We start from the raw sequence: 23,241 nt of genomic DNA, 5'->3' as shown, positions 1-23,241 counted from the left end.
AAGTATGGCCTAGCATTCTCGTCCTATCCCAAAAATTATATATGGAAAATTTGCAAATTAGAGGATGAGGTTTTTAGTGGTTATTATTGTAAATTATAAGGTGACGAGAGAAAATATAGTGATTTTTTTGTAAATTTGAATAAATAAAGTTTGCCCCTATTACATTTTAATATTTTCTTTGAACTAGTTAGGACTAAGAGGGAAATGTATAAAAAATATTATTTAATTGAGCAGAGAGAGATAAATGTAATATTTTCTAGTGTAATTATAGAGATGAAAATAGAGGATATGTTGAGAATACTTAAAAAAAATACGAAAATAAAATTTTTTACACTAAAATATTATGAATCTAAATAGTAAATAAAATGGTAATTGCGTTAAGAGGAATAAAATCTCTTATATATATATATATATATATATATATATATATATATATGGGATGGATCTTGCGAGAAGTGATATTACAGCGAAAAGTGCGAGAAGTGAAGGTATAACTCCATTAATTCTTAATTTCACTCCCTTTCATATGATGTTACATACATATATGTAGATTGGTTGTAATCATGTTTTAATTACACATTTAAACCTAACTACAAACATATAAATGTACCGAGCCACATTCAAACCTATGTACCTACACACATACAAACATACATACACATATACAAACATACGTACCTACACACACACATATGCACCTACACAACACACTTACACATAAGAAAGGGAGTGAAATTAGGGATTAATGGAGTTATACCTTCCGTTCTCGCACTTCTCGCTGTAAAAAAACTTCTGAAATGATCCAATACACACACACACACATATATATATATAACTAGTTTCTCAACGTGGCATATTGCGTAAGGGCAGCTGGCAAAACCCCAGCATTGAAACCCGGGCATTACTATGATGAGTTAACACGAATTTGGTCAGCACCAACTGCTTTCGTTACAAGATATACACTATTGGTAAAATTTGTGCGTTAAAACCCAAAAATTAAATTCGCCAAATTAACATTTAAGAAAACAAAATTATTGAAAATGATGTTTATTTAGTTGACAAATCTTGTTGGTGGTAAAACTCGAACGGTATCGGTCTCGAGCATCGATGAGGTAAATTGCCAATTCGGTCGGTTTTGATTACGTACGTTACGATACCGGAACTAAAAAAATATAAAAATTAAGCGCGGTCGGTCATGGACTTTAAATAAGGCCACGAGTCTACGCGAACTCGATCTGTTTCTTTCAGGTTTGCTATTGTACTGGAACTAAAACAAAAAAAATTGGCGTTTGGTCGTTTCTATTATATTTATTATGGTTATTGAACTAAATAAAAAACAAAACTCACCGACCAATACGGTGCCGCCAAGTAGCCCTATAAGCCACTTGCGGCACCAGGCACCAGGCACCAGGCACCAAAGTTTCTATTTATAGTAATAGTATTTTAGCAATGTCAAATATAAAAAGAAAATAAAAAGATAACTTAGTAAGAATACACGGGTTGTAACTTGGTCTAAAGGCCCACAAATGTGACGAGAATAGCTAGCAAAACTTTTGGATCTTGCATGCAATTATAACAAAGGCCCACAACTTTTGGGCCGTTCATTTATGTGTGGGTCATACCTTTGACTCCTTGAGGGGCAGTCTCGATGAATTCTTACCAACGCTGTCTGAGGCAGGTGATGGTTGGTTAGATTCTTAGAGACTTAAGCATGTCTCTATTGTAGTGGGTGTGCGTGTTGCTGTTTGGTATGGTTTTAGGATAAAATCAAACCGAAACCAAAACTTTAATTTTTAGATTTTTTGAAATCGTTTTGTTTCGGTTTTCATTTTAGTTGTTCTGTTTCATTTTGGAATGAAGCTGCTTCCACTAATCATCCTAGTAAACTCTTAATCATTATGAGTTAGACTTGGTATAATTTTCTTTGCAGTTTTTTCAACTAATATATTAAATATGAAACAAGATGCAAGATTTGTTAAAGTGTCTCTCACATATCTATGGTCTTCTGAGTTGTTAAAAACAATTTTATTAACCATTAGCGAGAAAAAGGTAAAAAAATAAATGAAATAAGATAATAATTCTTTCCAGTGGCGTCGTGTTCAAAGATCTGGACTGTATTTTTTAACCCAACTCATTTTGAACCGAATTATTTCGAAAAAAGTCTCGTAACTTACTTTGCTTTGGACCTTCAAAATGGTCAGATGGCCATTAAACCACATGATATATTTACCTCTTGCGTGGAATATATAGTAGGCAAAAAGATATGTAATTATACAACCACTTCAGGTATCACCAATAAAGTAATATGCATATTAGGGGTGTGCATGGGTCGGTTTGGGGCGGTTTTAGGCTAAACCCATAACCATAATCGATATAGCGGTTAATAGATAACCATAATCATAACCGATCTGTCATGACGGTTTTGGTTAATCGGTTTTAACGGTTATAACGAGCCGGCTATGGGTCGGTTAACCGTGATTAAAATACACAATCTTTCCGTATGATTGTGAACACTTAATAGTCGCTAGGTGTGTAGAACTTTTTTTGATAACGACAATAAGTGTAAATGTGTAAAAATATCCTACTCATGCACTAATTCTAATTTCCAAACCGTTATTTTTCGATAATAGTTACATAAATGAGACGGTTCGGTTATGGCGGGTTTGGAATTAACATTAACCAAAACCGACCCACATTTGGCGGTTTTCAAAAATTCATTAAACCGACCCATCGGTTATATCGGTTATCGGTTAAAATCGGTTCGGTTATATCGGTTATGGTTCGGTTTGCGGTTATGACGGTTAATTTGCTCACCCCTAATGCATATATGATTTATGTAAATTTCTATTCCCATAAAATTAGTTTTAAAAGTTAAAAAAATAGATAAAGAGTAGATAAAAATCGGTTAAGATAACCATTTTTTATTACAACTAGGTAAACACCCCCCCCCCCCCGGCGTTGAGGCGGCGTAGCAATGTAAATTTGGTCGGAATCGGTTAAGTTCGTTATGACACATACACTAAATCAGGAAAAAATGTAAACGCTCAAAATTGTATCGGCACACGTACAACTTATGGTCAAAATGACACGAACTTGATTACGATGTAGCTTATGATCCAAATAATATATTTAAAATGATGTTTGCTTGATCGTTAAAATCCGGGCATTGCGATGGTGAGTCGATGTGAATTCGGCCAATATCGAACATACTTGTTAACATATTTAAAATGATGTTTACTCGATCGTTAAAAATTAGGGCATTACGAGGGTGAGTCGATGTGAATTCGACAGACATCGAATTTGTTTATCATAGTTTTGAAAATAAACCCAAATAAAAATTCAGTTAAAATATTTCAAACAAATAGATTAATAAAAATGCATAAAAAGCAAATGCAAAATCCAAATGGGATAATCTATAATATATAATAAATAAAAATTATTATAAGTGCCATATGTAATCATCAAATTCATTCTTACAAAAATTTTTCCCTCTCTCTCTTATATTAAATGCCTTTGACAATTCTCTTTCTTATTAATAATCTTGTATTTAATTTTTTTCTACTTTCTACTTTTTCATTTTCTCTTTTTAATAATTATTTTCTATTAATAATTTTGAATTTTATTTTTTTACTTTTTAATTTTTCATTTTCTCTTTTTAATAACACTTTCTTGATTTAAACAATTAAATACCAACATAAATATGTTTTTTTTTGTTTTATATAAATATATTATATTAGTTATTAATATTAGGTTTTTTTAAGTAACCAATTTTCACGTTGATATTGAATAATGATTCCAAAAATTATGGTTTTAAATATATTATATTAACTAAGGTTTTATGAGAAATGATTTTATTAGATGAAGAGGCAAGATTAATTTTAAAATCAAATTTCAATAAAATTTAACTTATTAAATATATATGATTATTTACTAAATTACAAGTCTTTTTCTTTCAAACCCTGAAAAGACAAATTCACTGTTGATGTATTCTTAGTGTTTGTGTTAACTTAAACGAGCGAGTTTCTTTAGCCGGTTAAAATATCAAACATGGTTCAAGTCAAAACAATTTATGATTAAAATGAGTTTTGGTCCACAGGTTGGTTTAAAAACTAGCCATTTACAACTTATTTTTAGTTAACTATTTAATCAACCAACCATTTATGTTAAGTTCATAATCTTAAAAATTCACAAAAATATAAACACTAGACTATATGTTTTGGTTTTTCAGGTGGATAAAATCACTTATCTTTGGAATACACATGTTAGACATTAGCACACTATTAATCATATGATAAATTGACTTCGTATATTCTTCTATTATTGAATATTTTAAAAATATAGTTTTTTTAGTGAGTGAGTTATACTTGCACCGAAAAATGTGGTCGCTCAAGAAACTAGCAAGCGTTCGCTATCCATGTTATATCAGTCATAAAATGATACGTTATAAGAAAGTATTAGTTTCCTGATGTTTTAAATGACCTTAAAATCTAAGGCTGTCAAGTTATAGATTAGTCATAAAAGTCGACGTTGAAGTAATGTTGCTTAAAATATTAACTTAAAAATTGATATATGCAGTGAAACTAAACTATATGTGAAATTACAATAAGATAACAGTGATAGAAGCCGAAATCATATCCAAAAATAATATTGGAACTCACATTTTTATTATTAAAGAAAATCTTATACCTTTAGATAAAATGATTAATTTCAAAGTATGAAATTTTCACTTTATTTTTATTTTGCATTAAAGATTAATAAGAGCTAAGGTCAATTATTCTAGATGGTTGGTTTGTTTTTAAGACAATTTATTTTAAGTCATGATAGTTACGTGTGACATTATTTAAAGTTATAAACAGAAAGTCAGAAACAATGTGAAACTACTATGTTTTTATATAGAAAATAAAGTTACAAATAAAACTACAAGTATTGTGTACAAATAAATATTTAGAGATTTATAAAATTTCTAACAACTTTTTATTTCCATATTGTGTAATATGTAATTTATTCTACCATATAATATATCATTATATTTTTTGAATATATTTTTTATATTTTATATTGTGTTATTATTTAAATAAATTTATTTATTTTAACCCGTGTGCTACACGAGTAATTAACATAGTATCAAATGTTTATAACATGTATACAACAGTATTGAAGGATACCCAAAGAACAACCATAAAAATTATCAAATGGGAAAATAGTAAAAAAAAGAAAAAAAAACTTGTTGCTTCATATGGGTATAAAAATTATCAAATGGGAAAATAGTGAGAAAAAGAAAAAAAAACTTGTTGCTTCATATGGGTTAGAACAAGCGCCAATTAAAAATGCCCAAAGGTTTAGAACAACCATCAAGCCACATTATCATAAATATTTAGACAACATGTGATTTAAATAAATATCATAACTAAACTTATTAAAAGAAAACTTGTCGCAACAAAATTATAGTGTTTATCTATATAGATAATTAGGTTATAAACCCGTGTATTATACGGGTTTGGAAAATTAAATCTCATTCGTTATTTTATTATATGATCCGGTTCTTCAAGTTGTAATAATCATGTACAAAAACACATATCAAAATTCTTGAAAAGTCACAAGAGATGAGAAATATAAAAAAACTGTTTCTAATTATATTGTTGTGTTAGTTTCATCATATATTGCTACTGAATTAACAGTTGCAAGAGTTTTTATCAGTAAAAAAAATTACCAAAGGATTCAAATTGAGGATTTAATGATATTAAATTATTAGTCATTCATAACCAACAAAATAAACTTGTATGGCTTACTTCATGTCTTTTTTTCCTAATAAATGCTTTAGATTATAAAATTAGAAGCAAGATCAACTGCATATTTGGTAATATCGGCAAAGAAATCATAATACTAATATAGGCATGTTATCACAATTTTTTTCAGTTTCAAACAATCCATCTTATTAACACATTTTACTCAATTCCAACAATATACAAAAAACTAAACAGTTGTAGTGAGTTTTATATTTGTGTGTAAATGTGAAGAAAACATGTTCGGAACCAAAAGTAATGTTTTTCTTAAAATAACCAGTTCTTGTACCGACCAAACCGGTTCTTATGCGTTGCGCCGATTGACACGACCCGTCCTTTTTGCCAGTTATAAGAGAACACAAGTAGCAAATTTGACCCATTTACTTAAAGGGTCGAATACAAGCTAAACTTGCCTGATATGTTCCAAGTCATACTAAAAGTGGGCATGTTTCAAATGAAACTTATTGTGACCCATTACACAAATCAAAGTAAAAAAAGCTGTTGCAAAGATTTTATTCACAACAAATAAGTATCTCACTGAAAACAAACCATCATTCCTCCCAGATCTATCAAACAATTTTGAGATTCATGTACAGAATATAAAACACAAACAAATAGTAATAAAAATAAACAACCAACTTAAAAGAAATAGATTATCATTTCGAACACCCTACTCGTGATCTTAGTCCTTATAATGATTTTGTATAAAATCGGTTTGCAACACTCGTAATTATAACCATTTTCCAATCATTTATATTAGTCAAGTATACTTTTTGACCTTAACTTGTAAGATTAAAAAAAATGAGTGTTGTGCCTATAACAAACAACACAATATTATCACCACCAAGATACTCTTTCAAGAAGATATGAATTTTGTTTAATGAATATAAATGGATATCATCAAGGGAACAAAACAACTCATTTTTTATATTAGTTTGATCCGAAACTCTAGTTGATGCAAGTTTGTGACAATGAATATATAAGCACAATGAATTTCACTATCATCTAACATATGACAAAAAAGACAAATAATTATTATATATGAAAGAAAGTACATGTATGCGCCATAATCAATCTACTATTCTTTTTTAGTGCTGAATTATTTCACTTTAGCAAAAGTTGTCAATACATATAAAAAGTTTATTATATACAATTAATAGTAAAAAATAATCAAATAAGATGAACCATTTTCGTATTGCTTAAAGTAAGACGAATCGTGACACCTTCTGAATTGATCACTAATAAACTAAAAACATACAGAGCAAATTTATACACACTAAAATGAGTGTCAAAAGTTTTACATATGTTCTTTTATATCTATTTTTTTTCTTTATTCCTATTATAAAATTATAAAAAAATCATTAATATGAAATGTTTAAAATATTTATTAATTATTTTAATTAGATATTTATGATTAATTTTACTTTATTTACTACTATGAAATTAAAGATAAATCATTAATATGGAATGTTTAAGAATTTTTTTAGTTGTTTTAATTAAATAGCTATGAGTCTCAAAATTTAGCAATATTGATGCCACTTGGTAAAAAATTGGACAATTATGTGTCATGTGGCACAATAATTATTTTTGTTTATTATAATAGTAGATAATAATCACTCATGATACCAATCAACGACCTTTGGCTTAACTGGTATTGGAAAGGAAAGAAGTGAAGATTTATGCTGAAGACTACAAGGTCTCAAGTTTGAATTTAATCCTAACTCGGTTTTAAAATAACAGGCCTTAGGACGACGGCTTCCTCGGTAAACATGACATGGTGAGCTTATTAGGTTGTGTTTTACCATTGGATTACCAGAAATTTTCGTTCCTTTGGAAGCATAAAAAAAATCACTAATGATACAGAAAAGTGAGTAAAAAAAACGAAAGAAAGGCGTGGATAGCGTGGTGGTGTAATGTAATGCAACCCATACCATACCCATTAATTAATTAATTAATTAATGCTCATCATTTCAATTCAATTCAATTCATATTTCTCTCTCTTCACTTCCAGGTAGTGCCTCCCCTTAAAGCAAAGGTATTGACACACCCACCGAAATGCAATTACTGTGCAGATCACTCCTTCCATCCGCCATGTCTGCACTTCCATCTCCTCAGGTTTCTTCTTCTTCTTCTTATCCTTCTTCCTAATTTCAGCACACATATATACATCACAATCTGAATATTTCTCCTAATTCACTCTTGTTTGTATCGACTGTTCATTTCAATCAATCAATTTATTATCATTAATTAATATCTGTAGCGTCATATGTCACTTGCGTATCATCAATATTATGTATAATAATAATAATAATCATTATTTACTCAATTCACTTCGTCATTCAGATTTACGGATTCAATTGCTGTAGAATAACCGAATTAGAATACGATATTCTAATTAGGGATTTTGTGTATTTCTTATTGCAAGTAGCTAATCTGATACAACACTGTGTATTACTGTAGGAGATAGTTTTGTTGATGTCAATAATATGTTTAGCTTTCATGTATTAGTGCAGTCGGAGTCCCTTGGTAAAATATCGGTGCAAAATATTGGTCCCGATACTATCAGCGATATTGACCGATATCAGTTTTTTAAGTCTTAATTGTCAATCGTTAGTGTTTAATGTTAGTGTTTTAAGTCTTAATCAGTTCCTACTTGCTACAATTGTCATTGTTTTGTAAGTTGCAAAAGGTTAATTTGTTCATGGTAGGAGAGCATGTATACTGAAGTGTTACTGTTAAATTGCTATATACATAAATTCTGCATGATACTAAAATCACCGATATCTCAATGTGATAATCGATGTCTCAAATATCGGTCCTTGACCGATCTTCGATATTTTACCGCATTAACTGCAGAGTCATTTGTATTTTTGTTAAGCTGTATTTCTGTATTGCTATTTGAAACTTTTTTTTTTAATATGTTAGGCGAGAAGGATGGATTGCATGTGGCCAGGTATGAGGCAGCTCTGCCTTAGGAAAAACCTTATGTATGGGTTTATGCAGTTTTTTTCGTTTCCGTTTAAAACCATACGAGGAGTCAGTCGATCGCTTGGTGTTTCTCATTTGTGTAGCATTTCAAACATGTCTTCTTCATTGCAAATTGAACTGGTAGGTTTTTGTTTCATACAGTTTTGCAGCTCCTAGTCTTGTAAACAAACTAAACGTTTAGTGAACAGTTCATTCTTTTTTGTTCATTTAGTTAAATGAACAAACATAAATACATGTCTCGTTCGTTCATTTTGTTCATGAATGTTCGTTTACATTCATTTAATTTTTGTTTATGTTCATTTATTTATGTTCGTTAGTTCACGTGTGTTTAAATTCATTTGTGTACTTCATTAATATATTTACTTAAAATTTTTGGGCCCGTTACTGGTTGGTATACTTTTAAAAACTTTTTAGGCCCAACACATTGTTTTTCACAATGCTTATAACTAGTTTGGCCTAGTTATGTTTGTTCATCTATGTTCAGTACTTCAGTTATGTTCACTCGTTTATGTTTGTGAACCTTTATTGTATATGTTAATGAACAGACATTAAAACATACACAAACATGTTCATTGTCTTAAGGATCGAGCCACGAACAAGAAACAATGTTCGGTTACTTGTTCGTGTTTGATCGTTTGTCAGTTAAAGTTAAACAAACAAACACAAACATACACCGTTTTAATGTTTTTCTTTTTTGTGCTTATTTTAGGTACCGTGTCTTAAGTACAATTATGCCTATCTTTAAGTTAAACAAACAAACACAAACATACTCTAACTTCAACAAATTATACACCGTATTAAAGTTTTTCTTGTTTGTGCTTATGTTAGGTACAATGTCTTAAGGACAATTATGCCTATCTTTTGCATGATTTAGATACAGGCACAGTTGGAGTTGTTGATCCTTCTGAATCTCTACCAATAGTAGATGCGTTAAGCAGGAACAATCGAAATCTTAACTACATTTTAAATACTCATCATCATCATGATCATACTGGTGGGAACGTGGATTTGAAAGCGGGGTATGGTGCAAAGGTGAGTTATATATGATTTTTGGAGCAATTTGTAATGTTTTGGTGATTAAACTTTTTTGCTTAACTTGACCTAATTTGCATACATTTTAAATTAATATTTGAGTAAGCTTGTAAACGAACTGAATGAACTCGAACGAAGGATGTCCATGTTCGTTCGTTGAACTTTAACTGAACAACCGTTCGGACACGAACAATTGAACGGAAGGGGTTTTCTTGTTCGTGTTCATTCTTTAAGAAAATGAACGTGTTCGTGTTATTGTTCGTTTTTAAACTATATAAACGAACGGTTCATGAACCAACATAACTGAGCTAAAACAGGTTAAATGGAAATGTAAGCAAAAATGTGCTGGGCCTAAAATCTATTAAAACTAAAATAAATTGTTATCTTATGTACCTAAAAAATTTAAATGAGTATATTAACGAACATAAATGAACAAACTTAAACAAAGGTAAACTGATGAACATAAACAAACCTTTACGAGCATAAATGAACAAACGCATCATGTTTTCTAGTTCGCTCGTTTAACAACATGAACAAAGATTCTTGTTCATGTTCATTTATTTATTAAATAAACAAACTCCTCCCTTCCCCCCGACGGCACCCGATTCACTGAGCGTTTCAGTTCGTTTACATTTTTTGTTGCCAAGTTCATATTGCTACTTACATTCCATCAGGGACTTTCTAAAAATTCTTACTTGTTTATACTCTAGTCGTCATTATGGAAGTAAATCTGACTCATTTTGACTATCTTATTTACTGTAATTTGAACACTTAAGTTTATTATTGTAGTATTTTAGGTACTTGGTAATCAGTCGTCTATATCTACTAATCAACATGCTAAATCAAACATTACAATTCTTGTGTGATGAGTAATTATTGTTCTTATTACTATCCTTCTTATTATTAGTATAGTTTTCTTGTTTATGTGAGAGTTTGCTTAATCATATATGTTTTACATTAATTTCTATTATGTTTGCAATCTTACAGGTAATTGGATCGAATATAGACAAGGATAGAATTCCTGGTATTGATATCAGCTTGAATGATGGTGATACATGGATGTTTGCTGGACACGAGGTGCATGTGATTGCAACCCCGGGCCATACCAAAGGTTTTTTCATCAATTTGCTTTTCAACTGATTGCTAAATAAATACATTCAGACGTAATGAATTTTTAATTCTTTGTTTTTGTGGTGGCAGGCCATATTAGCTTCTATTTTCCAGCCTCCGGGGCTATTTTCACCGGAGACACATTATTCAGCTTGTCGTGTGGCAAACTATTTGAAGGAACACCTGAACAGGTAATCTCCCATATTATAATGCTTATAGTTGTGAATAAAACAAGTGTTAAACCTATCTTACCATCTACCCCCCCTCCCCCCCCAAAAAAAAAAAAAAAAAACCACCCACCCACTTATTTGATTGTTAATCCTAAAGCAAGAGCGAGGCATCTTTTGGTTTGCTTTTTGGTCATTATTGACTTATGCTGTGTGTAACAGTGTTCTCTTTTGTGTTTCAGATGCATTTGTCCCTTAAGAAGTTACTATTGTTGCCAGAAGACACAAGTATATACTGTGGGCATGAATATACATTGGTAATTTAAGTTCATTCTGTTTTTTTTTTTCAATAATCATGTGCAAAGTATTCGCATTCTGTGGCAAGTTTAATAATGAGCATGTTGTTGACAGAGTAATTCAAAGTTTGCACTATCTATTGAGCCTGGGAATGAAGAACTACAATCATATGCGGCCAACATAGCCTCTCTTTGTAAAAAGAATTTGCCTACGGTAATTTGTATTTATTTTCAGTTATGATGTGATCATGTGTTTCTAAAGCTTTTATGAAAACTAAAAAGGGAAACTACTTGATTATCAAATTTTTTTGTCCTGCTTTTAATACTAAACCTTACTTTGCTGGTGTTGACTGTTGACCGAATCCACCCATTTTGCCATCTCTAAACTGAACTTTAAATGTGGTATTATTTTGTACCAAAGAATGTTGCATTATCTGTCTTGTGAAACTAGTTTGCCCTTAATGTATACAAACATCATCTTTTGACTTGATTTTAGTTTAAGTTACTTGTTTGTCTGTTTGGTTAATATCAAATATACTAAGAAAAAATAAAGATATCTTCTGGATGCAAGGCCACAATCTATTATATGTTGACATGAATACACTTAAAAACAACGAAAATGTTGCCATCAGTCAAAAATGGTTATGTTGGGTCGATTTTGGTAGTGTTTTTATCTCAACCGAGTCAAATTAGTTGAAAGTCACCCAGGTTTTATTTTTAAATGCTTATAACCTTGGTTTAAAAAAGCGTTAGGCGAGGCGAGGCGTTTTGGTCCAAAAATAACGAAGCGCAAAGCGCTAGGCGTGAGCTTCACGTACGTGAGGCGCTCAGTACAAAAAATACTAAAAATTAATTATACCTGACATATTCTACTTGTTAATCAATAATAAAAATAATACATATTTATAAAACTAAACATGGATACTTTATATGTAGTTTAAACATTATAAAAACATACTTAAAAGTTGCAAAACACTTATACATTCTTAAAAAACGAGCTGATTAAATATAAAAAATGTATTACACTTTAATAATAAAAGAAAGTATAAATGTATAGTAAAAAGGAATAATGAAGAAAACATACCTTGAGTCATAAAAAGATGTGTAATAATTAGGAGAAGATAAGTTTGAGTTAATTAAAAAAGATGGGAGTAATAATCTAGGAGCAGATAAACTTTGAATATGAAAATTAAAGAGTGATTTGAGTTGAAGATAGAATGATAAATATATATATTATATGGCTGGTAATGTTCCCAACGTTAATATTTTAAGCAAATGGTCCCAAACAGTTACGGTTTATATCTAATCCAGACTGCATCACATGAAGCGCTGCCTCAAGCGCCTCACGCCTCACCCACTAATGCGTCGTCTCAGGGCGCCTCATGTATTTTATCGCCTCACGTAAAATAAGGCGTTTCAAAAACGCCTCGAGCGCCTCACGCCTGAGGCGCGCCTTTTTAAACCAAGCTTATAACCTCCTAGATTGTTTTATTTAAAGATAAATAATACTGTTTGTGTAATTATTTATATGTAATTCTTAATAATGGACAAAATGAGCTTTTGGGTCAACCCAACATGACCCAAGCCTTTTTTAACGGATACTGAAAATGGCCTGGTTCAACTAGGACCCGGTCTTGCACTATATGCATCATTATAATATCTTTTCGGGAGGTTTTTTGTGGATCAAATTTTGATATTGGTTTTTAGCTGACTATTGGTTTTATGCATCAGATTCCAACTACCTTAAAGAAGGAGAAATCATGTAATCCTTTTCTGCGTACTTCAAGCGAAGAAATACGTCGCATATTGAATATTCCAGCACATGCAAGTGACGCGGAAGCGTTAGGTGTGATCCGACAAGCTAAGGATAATTTCTGAATAATTCCCATGATACCCTTTTCTCCTGTCCTGCACATAAGAAGTTAGGCCTGGTAGCATTTTGGAAGGCTGAGTTAGCAAGTATGCATAGTGTTGGGTTTTATACAGCTAAGGGCAGTATTGTAATCTTCTTGCTTTAAATAACTCAATACATTAAAAATGATGATAAACTTCCCCTTATGTGTAGTGAATATTTAAGTAAGGGCAGTATTGTAGTTATCACCCAACCGAACCGTAGCCATGAAAACCTAGATGAGCTGCAACACAACTGAAAACACATTGTTAGAAATTTTTTGTTATGAAGTTGCCACAGAAAAAAGAAAAAGCACTGTTCTCATCACAAGGGGTTTCGGTCTAATGTCCAAGCTGTCATGAATATTAGGTAAAGGGTATGATTATTTAAGATTGCTGTATTTTCAGGCTGGATTTTTCTCTCTGTCAGGTACATATATCGCATTAAAGTGGTCAGTCACTGTAGCAGCATAAGTTTGTGTTGAACCATGTTATATTACTGAAATCTGGTATTGATTAATATATAAACTCTATGTATTACAAGAGTTGACTAATCCTGTTATAGAGTTGGAGAGGGACCTTTAAGTAAATATTAGTATTATCAAATTAAGAGGCCTAGACTAATGACTATTTAAAATTAACAATTACAAATATTCGTGTTAACTGTCACTTTGGCCACTATTCATGGCCCGTGGATATATCCGAGGGCAATTTCAGACTTGGTGTCTATATGTTAATGCTATCACATTAAAAAATATGAAAGGACAAATAACTTTTTTTATATCGTTAGTGGACAACTGGAAATCCACACCTACTCCCACTTTTTATTAATTGTCCTGACGTTGATTTGCGTGGTTGACCAACATAATTATAAGCCTTTACCATAAGATTGAAATCACCAAAACAACTATAACCAATCATAATCATGGCTGAAATCGTGCTTTCTGCCTTACTGGGTGTGCTCTTTGAGAAGCTGGCCACTACAGCTTTCAAAAAACTTGACCACTACAAGGGAATTGATGCTGAGATCAAGAAACTGGAGGGATCGTTAAATCTGATACAGGATTTGCTTACTGATGCTTCTCAGAAAGAGTTAACCAATCGATCTGTGAAACGATGGCTGAATGATCTCCAACATTTGGCTTACAACATAGACGACGTACTCGATGATTTGGCAACCGAAGCTATGCACCGTGAGTTCAACGGTGAGTCAGAAGGCATGACCAGCAAGGTAAGAAAGCTAATCCCAACATGTTGCACTAATTTCTCATTGACGCATGACAAGTTTGAAAACATTACGGCTAAATTACAAGAACTAGTAGACCAGAAAACTACTCTTGGTTTAGTTGTTGTGAAAGAGGAAACTTGGCCAAAAGATATTAATAGAAGATTGCAAACCTCTATGGTCGATGCATCTAGTATTGTTGGACGACAAACCGAGAAAGAGGCATTGGTCCGCGAGTTGTTGCGGGATGAAGGAGGTGCTCAAAACTTTAGCATTGTTCCCATAGTTGGTATGGGCGGGGTCGGTAAAACAACTCTATCTAGACTTTTGTATGATGAACAACAAGTCAAGGATCGCTTCGAGCTCAAGGCATGGGTTTGTGTTTCCGATGAGTTTGATAGCTTCGGTATTAGCAAAGTTATCTTTCAATCCGTGACAGGGGAAACAAAGGAATTTGCAGATCTTAATCTGCTTCAAGAAGCTCTTAAAGAACGCCTGAAGCAGAAAAAATTTCTATTGGTTTTAGATGATGTATGGAGTGAAAGGAGACAAGATTGGGAAACCCTGGTTGGCCCGTTTCATGCATGTGCTCATGGAAGTAAAATCATCATGACAACACGGAAGTATAAGTTGCTTGAAAAGTTGGGTTATGGTAATCTAACCCAGCTGCAAAGCCTGTCACATGATGATGCTATGTCCTTATTTGCTCTATATGCATTGGGTGTGAATAACTTTGACTCGCATTTGTCACTCAAACCATACGGTGTAGGTATTGTGGAAAAATGTGCTGGCTTGCCTTTGGCTTTGAAAGCACTTGGGAGTAGAGGTGCACAAATCGGTTTTTTTGAAAAAACCGGTTTTTAAAAAACCGGTTTCCGGTTGAACCGGCCAAACCGGTTCCGTAACCGGTTTTTTTGAACACCTCTACTTGGGAGTTTATTGGGTACAAAAAGAGAAGAAGAAGAGTATTGGAAGAAAGTGTTAGACAGTGAGATATGGGGGTTACCCATTAAGGAGGAAATCGTCCCAGCTCTTAGACTAAGTTACCAAGATCTTTCTGCACATTTGAAACAATTATTTGCATATTGCTCCTTGTTCCCAAAAGACTATGTGTTTGACAAGAAGCCATTGGTTCAATTATGGATGGCGGAAGGGTTTTTGTACCGGTCAACCTCAAGTGATTCAACAGGAGAATCCTTGGGTGATGAATACTTTGATGAGCTGCTATCAAGATCATTTTTCCAACATGCACCTAGTAACGAATCATTGTTTGTGATGCATGACCTAATGAGTGACTTGGCGACATCTGTAGCTGATGAGTTTTTTTTAAGGTTGCCCTAGTCTGAACAAATTATTGTTATTGTCCCATCCGCAAGTACCCCACACCTCCCTCCAACATCTCTCTTTTTCAGAGTGCCCAAACATGATGCATCTACCAGAAATGATGTTACCTTCACTTTTGATCTTACATATATACAAGTGCCCAAAACTAGAAGAAACATACAGTAAAAATGGCAGTGACCGGCGTCTCATCCCCCGTATCGACATAGTCTGAAGGTCTCTCTCTCTCTCTAATGATTCAAAATTAACAATGAATTTATTTAACAGTTTTTTTTTTGCTCATTTAGCTTAAATAACGAGCATGGACAATATTTTTTGTTTATTTAGCTTGAACAACAAATACGGACAAATTTTTTAGTTTATTTATTTTAAAAAACAAACATGAACAAATTTTTTTGTTTATTTAGCTTGAATAACAAATACGAACAAATGTTTTCGTTTATTTTGCTTAAAAAAACGAACATAAACAAAGTTTTTTGTTTATTTTGCTTAAAAAAACGAACATAAACAAAGTTTTTTGTTTATTTTGCTTAAATTATGAAGATGAACAATTTTTTTTAATTTTGTTTGTTGACATCAACAATTATAAACTCGTATTAAATCTTTTCTTTTCTGTTCTTATGTTAGGTACCATGTCATAAGGACAGTTAGGCCTATCTTTTGCATGATTTAGATAGAGGCAAGATTGGAGTTGTTGATCCTTCCGAATCTCTACCAATAGTAGATGCCTTGAGTAGGAATAATCGAAATCTCAACTACATTTTAAATAGTCGTCATCATCATCATCACCATCACCATCACCATCACCATCACCATCACCATCACCATCACCATCATACTCATACTGGTGGGAACGTGGATTTGAAAGCTAGGTACGGTGCAAAGGTGAGTAGTATATGTAATTTGTAATGTTTAGGTGATTAAACTTATCGCCTAACTATATCTAATTTGTAGGCATTCTAAATGAACTCTTGAGTAGGACTGGAAATGAACACGAGCGAATGGGCGTCTAGATTGTCGCGGTATCACTGTTGTTTGGCTTTTGTTTTGGGCACGACAGATGAGGCTACTCCTGTGCCCAGCTGGAAGGCTTTGGTGTTTTCAATCAAAAGATGCTCGCATGTAGCGACTCAAATTTTAAAACCAGAAATGAAATTTGCATCTTGTATAGTTATCTTTACTACTTTTTTGTTTAATCAATTAGGTAACTTCATTTATATTGTAAAATAAGTTTATTTATTTAATAAAAATAAAAAATTTTCACGACTATAAAACTATTTAACTAAAGCAAATGTTCAATATTAGACTGTCCGCATCAGTTTGGTGCAATTTTTTACACAAATAGCCTAGTCAGCATGAAACATCAACTTTTCATTCATTCTTTCCACAAACACTTTTTACCTACAACACTAACATATTTATTCATTCCACAAACAACCTCATATGTTTCACATCACCAACATTAGGACCCACCAACCACCATTCTTCACCATCCTTGGTGAAGGATGCTCAAGGATGGATGACCTCCACCTCAACCTTCACAATAGTTGTCTTTTCCATCATTCTCACATATATCCTCCACATAAGCCATGAATGACCCTGATGCGGAATGGTATCCAAATGGTCCGAGCAAAACATTGTCTAGGTAAACATTTTGGATGAGAACAGCTGTTAAAAAAGAAATAGGGAAACATTAATCCAGTCCTCTTACTGTATTAGCCATGTAAGCTTAGTCACTTAGATACAAAACTACGTCCATATAAGTAAATAGGGAATAAGTTATTCCCTATTTCCTCTTGGAGTACCCATGACACCAAACCTACATATCAGTGTCACATCTAATTTTAAACTTTTCTCTAAAACCCTCACTTGTTCCACAACACCAAATCTCTACAACCACCACCACTCCATCGCCCACCGCCACCACCACCTTCACCCACCGCCACCATCTCGCCGGAAGAGTCTCCGGAACTTTCGTCGAAAACTTTCACTAGAAAAGTCGTCGGAAAGTCACCGGTAAACAAACCCCGAGAAATTTCGCCAAAAAAATCACCGCAAAGCCACCGAAAAACAATTACTGGAAAAGGTCATTGGAAAAAACACTAAGAAAAAAATACTATTTAAAAAACACAATAAAAAAACACTATTAAAAAAATGACAAAAACACAATGAAAAACACAATGGTATAACATAATGGAAAAACACTATACTAAATCATAATTGGATGAAACACAATGCCTATAACCTATAATACAATGTATAAAAAACCCACTAAATATTTTTATAACAATATGTTACTCATATTAAAGATAAAAAAACGCTCATTATTAAGGTGATTTTTTTTAAAAAGATGTATAAAAAAGTTATAGACGTTTTAAAATGATGGGAGAATTAAGTCATTAACATGTGTCTTGCATGTGGGGAGAGAAAGTAAACAATTATGTGTTATTCTTTTTTTTGTCTTTGCCCTTGTTTTATACTTAATTTTTCCTCAAACTAGTCTCAAGTAGGGGTGTTCAAAACTATCCATATCTGAATTATCCAACTATCCGTATCCGAACTATCCGAATTTTCGGATATCCGAAAATTCGAATATCTGAATCCCGAATATCCGAAAATTAGGATTCGGATTCGGATAGCAGTTTTCAGATTTTTTGGATATCCGAATTATCCGGTATTTTAATTTTAATATTTTTAATTTTATTTTATATTATATATAATACAAAACCCTTGCATCTCAACTTTAATATTCACTTTATTAGTAAAGTAAGTAGCAGTTAACGCTGATTTATTTTACGATCACAAGTTTCGATACGTACTTATAACACACATAACACAAACACAAAACACAAGCAGCAACAACCTCTTCTTCTCCTCTGTTCACACATTAACCATCGCTCCATCCGTCCTCACGGAAGCTGCAACACCACCACTGTCCGTCCCACCCTCACGGCAGCACCAGCACCACCGTTGTCCGTCCACCCTCACGGCAACCAGCACCACCGTCGTCCGTCTCCGTCAGTCCCACCCTCACAAATTATTATTTTTTATTTCCTTTCGGATATTCGGATATCCGAAGTTTCAGATTCGGATTCGGATAGTGAAAATCACTATCCGAAAGTTTGGATAATCGGTTTTGAACAACCCTAAGTCTCAACCCTTCAAATTCAAAATTTCTGGTCTAGATTACTTCTTATTTTTCCTATGAAGATAATACTTCTTATTTTAACTTGACCCTGCATATGTATGTATATATAATACTAGTACTGGAGCCCGTGTAATACACGGGAGATCTAAATAATTAACTTACAAATAAAACAATACATAATGTATATAGAAAAATGCATTACATTTATGTTTGTATCATTATATATAATTTGATTTTATTTGTATCACAAAATGATTTTTTCCAAAAAATAAAATGAACTTAATTAAAAAAACAATACATTTGCAAAAACATACCCAAGAACACTTAGTTTATTGAAATATTATTTTCAGAATCATATATGTATAATTGAAAGAAATTGGGTTATAAACCAATTTCGGAGAATGCTTCTCATATAATAATAGTTTTGAGCTACAACATAAAAAATAATTTTGATAAGTTTGAGGGGCTTCCTGACTTTGCCAATTGACAAAAAAAAAACAGGTTAACCCGTTCAATTTTGTGAATGTTTTGCTTCACTTGACCATAATTTTGTACGTCATGCTTCACATACAACATTCTAATTACTCTTTAAGCAAAATTCAATGCTGACACCAATGTTTCTAATTTGATAAAAGTTAGAAGCATTAATAGGCTTGAGGTGGCATGTCAAAAGTGTTTGTCAATTTCTTAAATTTTAGTAGTAATGGAAAAAATATTCAATGTGCAAAATCCCGAGTCTTTTGACTATTTTAAAAAAATGTCCTTAAAAATAAATTTGAAACCTAATAACATTTAAAATTCTAACTTTCATTTGTTTTACATTTTCAAGTCAAAACTTTGAACCCGTAACAAGTTTGACGAAAATCTATTTGCATTCTTAAATTTTAAAAATATTCAGATTACCCATTTGTTACCCTTAACAAATTTGAGTCAAATGTACTTAATTTGCAACAAATGATCTACTTACCAACTTTTAACCCGTAACAATTAAATTTAAGTTGCACAAAAACCCGAAGCAATCCTTGATAAAAAAGCCCAAGAAACTAAATATGATAAACTTTATTATATTTGAAAGTGATTGGTATATACTAATCTTACAATTTAACACATATGTGTATATTTTACTAAAGTAACCGAAAAATTAATAGTTAGATTTAAATCATATATTTATAATTTATAAATTTATATGACAATGTACAAAAACCAATTGATAAATGGATTATTTTAAAAAAATGGATCAATTATTTAAACATATATTTATAATTTAATGATTAAAAATATTACTTCGTAAATTGAAAGCATATTAGTTTTTTTTTTTACAATCTTCAACAATATACATAGTATAATATGTTAATGATAACATTTCAATTATATTGTTTTCAATATTTAACAAACACACTTTGTTGTTGATTTTTGGATTTCACCGAGTATGCTGTGAAATATATTCTAACAATTTATAGTAGTATAATATGTAAATATTTATTTTTATAAAAGTATAAGTGATATAATATAAGTAGAGTTTTAAGAAAAGTGAATATTTTAATCATGTAATAGATATAATATAGATGGAGTGTAAAAGGAAAGTGAATAATTATTAATCTATGACATATATTAGTTTTGGTGGGGAAAAAGAGTGAGGATTAACCACAAACCGATACATGTCTACAATTATTTTACTTTATTAGAATATGTAGATGTAGATGTAGATGTAGATATGTAGATGTAGATGTAGATGTGCGTATGTTAGAGAGGGAGACCCACCCTTCTTGTTTGCAGACACAAACCACTTCACTACCTTGGCTTCACAACACAAAAGCCCGCCTTCCTCTTGTCCGTGCTTTGCCACCTAGACCCGGACCTCTGGTGGTGGAGCACGTTTGCGAGTGCTCTCACTCTGTTTACACATGCTCTTCATCTATAATTTCACTTTGAAAACTTTAAAAATAGAGAAAATTATGATTTTCCTCCCTGTGTAATATGGGCGGGAGCATGTTGAACCATTGATTTTTAAATTGTGCGTTTTGAACCCACATATTTTCTCGACGGGCTCATTTTGACCCCTACCATAGTTGACCGTCGTCGACTGACGGATGACAAGGGCATTTTGGTAATCCTCTCTTAACAATAAGAATACTAATAAATAATAATAATAAATTAATTATAGATAATAATAGTAATAATAACAGATAATAAGATATCTGATGATCTTCATCATTGTCAACCTCAAATCCACAAACACTAGAACATCATCCCAGAGAAGTTCTGAATCTCATCTTCATCATCATCATCATCATCATCATCATAACAAGTAATCCCAAACCTTATTTATTTCAAGCATTCATCTTCTTCATTTTATACCAACCCCTATATTTCATCACTCAAAGCCTCAAATCTCTCATATCCGACCATCAATTGCTTCAATAACTCAACCACTGCACCCATCACTCATTCCGATCTAAACCCCTAACCTCCACCACCACGTTAGCCAACGCCGCTATTGGTTCGAGTCTGTTTTAAGGAGATAGATAGTGTGTGTGTGTGTGTGAGAGTTTACCACCAGCGCAACCGCCGACGAATACATTTGATGTTGATGAAGGTACGAGTGCGAGCTCTGTCCGCTCATTATGTATAGCGGTTACCGCCACCCGGAATCAGCAGCCTCTGTGACAGAAAACATATTCAGCGTCTCATTATGTATATCGATTCCGCTGCCGGAATTAGCAGCCACAGTGCCGGATAACAGATTCAACGTGTATGTAAGCAAATATATGATTAATGAAAGAAATGACTTATTTGCTTCACATTTAAAATTAGCCATCATATCATAATGTTTAATGACAACCATTACCATGGTTATTTAATTGTTTTTTATTGATGATTATCTTGCATATAAAATTAACAAATATTGGATTTGTCAATTTTTTTGTAAATCACTTAGAAATAATTAAAGAAATCACCTACAAATAGAAATAAGTTTCTTAAACCATTTAGAAATATAAAAAAAATTCAGAGAGAGATCGTTAGATGAATGTTTCAGATCTAGCCCATCGCTGGTAGAGAGATTCATTTAAGAGATTGAGATGATGATGATGATGATGATGATGATATATAAGATACATAGAAAGATTAAGATTAAGATAATGATATATAAGATACATAAAGAGATTGAGATGATGATGATGAAGATCTGGAGATGCATATAGAGATTGAGATGATGGTTATAAAGATATGGAGATGATAATGAGGAAGCCTTTAATGATGATGAAGTGGTAATATATATTTCATATTATATAGGTATAACAAACATCAGATCAGTTCACTTGGTAGGTTTTGTGTGTTGTTAAACTGAATGTCAGGGGTTCAAACCCCATCATCTACTCGATTTTGAAAGACAATTTTTATAATTAATTATAGGCTTAAGGCTAAAATGGTTGTTTCAATGTTTTTTTTGACAAGTCATCGATGGTCAACTATGGTAGGGGTCTAACTGAGCCCGCCTAGAAAATGTGTGGGTTCAAAACGTGCAATTTGAAAATCAATGGTTCATATGCTCCCACCCATATTACATAGGGAGACAAATAATAATTTTCTCTTAAAATTATATATATATATATATATATATATATATATATATATATATAGATAGATAGATAAAGGATCCAATACAATAATGGTTTATCATACAATACGTACGCGACTCGTATACCCGTCGATCTTCAATTTAACGTGATGACAGTTTTGTAATTTTCGTCAAATCTGATCCACTGCTCCCATCGATTCCATCCACCTTCATCGTCACCATTCAGCAATCTTCATCGTACATCGATTTCGTCCATTGTTGAAGCCACCATCCACAATCATCATACATCTTCGTCTATTTATTTGTTTACAGGTTTGTTAATATTTTGATAAAATTGAAATTGAAATTTATGAACCTAATTCATCGATTAACCTTTAAATTGATCTAATTAATCATCAATTTGAAGATTCGATCGATTAATTTTTTCAATTTTTAGTGGGTTATGCCTGAACGTTTAAACTCTTTTGCCTGAACGTTTAAACTTTTTTGCCTGAACGTTTAAAGGTTTAACATTTGAAAAAACACAACATTTAACATTTGTTAGTTTAGAAGTTCTGAACCTCAGGTGTTTAATTTTTTTTTGTTAGTTTAGAAGTTCTGTTTAGAAGTTCAGAACTTCTAAACTTTTTGAACACCAAGAACTTCTTAGAACGTTTAAAGATGTTCATGATTTTTGAACAC

General features: G+C 32.2%; 1 protein-coding gene and 1 pseudogene across 1 annotated transcript; both read left to right on the top strand.

Moving 5' to 3' along the window:
• The first annotated feature begins 7,764 nt into the window (after positions 1-7,764).
• Positions 7,765-13,361, top strand: LOC143573333 (putative hydroxyacylglutathione hydrolase 2, chloroplastic). Its single transcript, XM_077058239.1, has 8 exons — positions 7,765-7,898; positions 8,709-8,891; positions 9,600-9,803; positions 10,791-10,914; positions 11,004-11,104; positions 11,323-11,397; positions 11,492-11,590; positions 13,108-13,361. Exons 1-8 carry the CDS (start codon positions 7,839-7,841, stop codon positions 13,252-13,254), a joined length of 993 nt encoding a protein of 330 aa, XP_076914354.1. The 5' UTR covers positions 7,765-7,838; the 3' UTR covers positions 13,255-13,361.
• Positions 13,362-14,188: 827 nt separating this feature from the next.
• Positions 14,189-15,832, top strand: LOC143573339 (putative disease resistance RPP13-like protein 1 pseudogene; annotated as a pseudogene).
• The last annotated feature ends 7,409 nt before the right edge of the window (positions 15,833-23,241 follow it).

Source organism: Bidens hawaiensis, unplaced genomic scaffold, assembly GCF_021521415.1.
Source record: "Bidens hawaiensis isolate Kalapana, Puna unplaced genomic scaffold, B.hawaiensis_p1.1 tig00026381_1, whole genome shotgun sequence".
In the NCBI taxonomy this organism is placed as follows: domain Eukaryota; kingdom Viridiplantae; phylum Streptophyta; class Magnoliopsida; order Asterales; family Asteraceae; genus Bidens; species Bidens hawaiensis.
The sequence above is the reverse complement of the archived record's forward strand: the minus strand, read 5'-3'. Positions and strand labels throughout refer to the sequence as shown.